Here is a 2,570-nt window from a genome sequence, read left to right as displayed (position 1 = left end):
CTCCTCCCTCTGCCTCAGCCTTACGGCCTCCTCGCTGTTCTTCCAACACACCAGGCGTGGTCCTGTCTCAGGGCCTTTGTACGGGCTGTGTCCGGGGCCTGGAAGACCCCCACGTGACTCCCTCCTCACCTGCGTTGCTCGGGCCTCTCCCTAAGACGCTCCTTACACCCGCACACTTAAAGTGGCACACACAGCCCAGTGGCGTCTCAGTCCCTCTGTCCCTGCCCCCGTGTCTTCATCCCGCAGACAGAGCCTTCCTCACTGCCTCTCATGGGGCCTGTGACTCTTCTATGTGTCCGTGCCACGTGCCGGGCCCCTGTGCTGGGGCAGAGCTTGCAGGAAGCCCTCCTGAGAGCCAGTGCTGGCCATGACCGGTGTCACCCGAGCCTGAGGGCTGCGGCGTGCCTGGCGTCCCTCAGTGAGGAGTGGGGGCCTTCTGCTGCCAGCACCTGGTTGGCTTTCACCGTGGGTAGGAGGGGCCAGCTGAGTGACGGAACTGAGGGAGATCTAGCTTTGAATCGGTGACCCCAGAATCTGAGCTGGGGGGATGTCCCCGTGCTCCCCAGCTCCCATGAGCACAGGGCGAATCGGGGCAAGTGACCAGCATGCCTGCAAAGTGCCACATATCCGGTGGCTACCAGCAGGTCCCCCCTACCCCCCACATTGCGGCCACGTCTCCTGGGTGTCCAGGTGGCCTCTCCCCCATGGCCCTGGAGGGTGCACGGCATCGTCGTGGCCAAGCCAGGCTACCGAGTGGCCTCTGACCCTGCTGTGCGCCCGCAGGCGGACCTACGTGGGCGCCATGCCCGGGAAAATCATCCAGTGTCTGAAGAAGACCAAGACGGAGAATCCCCTGATCCTCATCGACGAGGTGCGTGCCGAGAGGCCCTGAGCCTTCCTAACCCAGAGTCCCAGGCAGCCCTGACCGGGCAAGGCTGTGTGCAAGACGAAGCCCAGAGCCCTCCAGGCCCCAGGATCCCTAGGTCAACTGAGGTGCCATCGCCATGACGCTGGACCTGATGGCACGGACGGCTCCCTCCCACCCACAGCCATGCCCAGCAGGCTGCCCATCCAAGGCAGGGTGTGGGTGCTGCTCTCACGCAGGGCGTCCCCAGCCCCGACCCCAGGGTCTCCCCACTGGGCGGGCTGGCCAGGGACATGGCGAGAGCCACCACCTGCTGTCTGCTGCCCCAGGTGGACAAGATCGGCCGGGGCTACCAGGGGGACCCCTCGTCGGCGCTGCTGGAGCTGCTGGACCCAGAGCAGAACGCCAACTTCCTGGACCACTACCTGGACGTGCCCGTGGACTTGTCCAAGGTGGGGGGCCCATCCGGGGCCTGGGCTCGGGGGGAGGGTGAGCGGCCAGTCCCCCAGCACCTTGCCGCCTCCCCCAGGTGCTGTTCATCTGCACGGCCAACGTCACGGACACCATCCCGGAGCCTCTCCGAGACCGCATGGAGATGATCAATGTGTCAGGCTACGTGGCCCAGGAGAAGCTGGCCATCGCAGAGGTAAGCCCAGGCCCTCCCCACCAGTCTTCGTCCCCAGAGCAGGGGGTATCCCCCAGAGCCTGCAGAGGCCGTGCCGCTGGGAGTTCCTGGACCCGGGAGAGACAGGTGGGACCTGTAGCCCAGAGGAGCAGATGCGGCCGTGAGAGACACACCAGACGCTTGTGAGCAGCTGTGGGGTGGCACGAGTGGGCACGGGGTTTAGGGCCCGGGACTGTCCAAAACACCGCCCACCACCATCAGGCCACACGGCCGTCAGCTGTCAGTGCACACACACTCCGTCTCCCGGGCCGGGCCCCCACCTGAGCCAGAGTGTAGGGAAGATTTCTAGCAGCCCGGAAGCAGCGGGGCCTGTGGTCCCCCCGGAATGAGGCTTGAAGGAGGAGTGGTTTCAGTGAGGAGCATGCGGGGTCTGTTTCTGCGGGGGAGGTGGGGGTCCCGTATTCCTGATGTGTTTTCTCTCCGGAAAGTGCATTTCTCCCCTAGGAGCACTTTGACAGCCAGTGGTGGGCACTGGTCCCTGCCCCTGAGGCCTTTCCAGCATCCTCGTGTCCCCTGGGGGCTTCAATGCCCACTGCTGGGTCCAGCTCCCAGCCTGACTTCCCCAGGGGGCGGGCCTATAGTTCCTTGGGACAGGACCGGGGGGGATGGGGACCCCTCAGGGCATCAGGAATGCCCCCCAGTATCAGTGGCAAATGTAGAGTGGCCTGCATGGCTCTGTCTGTCTCACAGATGCCCTCCCCGCATGCCGTTAGAGCTCAGAACTATGTCAAGAATTGTGGGGGGCTGTCGCTGACCCTGGAGCCCATGACCCAGTCCCCCTTCTCATGTGGTGAGGGGAACAGCCACGTAACCAGTCAGCTACCCTACAGGCCCTGGGTCTGTGTATGGAGTCAGCCCAGAGACAACCAGGAGGCCTTCCCAGAGGAAATGGTATCTAAGATGCCACTGGGGAATAGAAAGTGGATCCAGGCCAGGCGCGGTGGCTCAAGCCTGTAATCCCAGCACTTTGGGAGGCCGAGACGGGTGGATCACGAGGTCAGGAGATCGAGACCATCCTGG

The 2,570-nt window shown here is 64.3% G+C and overlaps 1 protein-coding gene across 1 annotated transcript in view; it reads left to right on the top strand.

Annotated features, from left to right (window-relative positions):
- LONP1 (lon peptidase 1, mitochondrial) overlaps positions 1 to 2,570 on the top strand; it is a 23,805-nt gene that overhangs the window by 17,518 nt on the left and 3,717 nt on the right. Inside the window, exons 11-14 of the mRNA XM_011967476.1 lie at positions 784 to 871; positions 1,195 to 1,317; positions 1,395 to 1,556; positions 2,241 to 2,357. Of these exons, the coding sequence (XP_011822866.1) occupies positions 784 to 871; positions 1,195 to 1,317; positions 1,395 to 1,556; positions 2,241 to 2,357 (490 nt within the window). The remainder of the gene's footprint in view (positions 1 to 783; positions 872 to 1,194; positions 1,318 to 1,394; positions 1,557 to 2,240; positions 2,358 to 2,570) is intronic.

The sequence above is a fragment of the Mandrillus leucophaeus genome, unplaced genomic scaffold (assembly GCF_000951045.1).
Source record: "Mandrillus leucophaeus isolate KB7577 unplaced genomic scaffold, Mleu.le_1.0 Scaffold8, whole genome shotgun sequence".
Taxonomy (NCBI): domain Eukaryota; kingdom Metazoa; phylum Chordata; class Mammalia; order Primates; family Cercopithecidae; genus Mandrillus; species Mandrillus leucophaeus.
The sequence above is the reverse complement of the archived record's forward strand: the minus strand, read 5'-3'. Positions and strand labels throughout refer to the sequence as shown.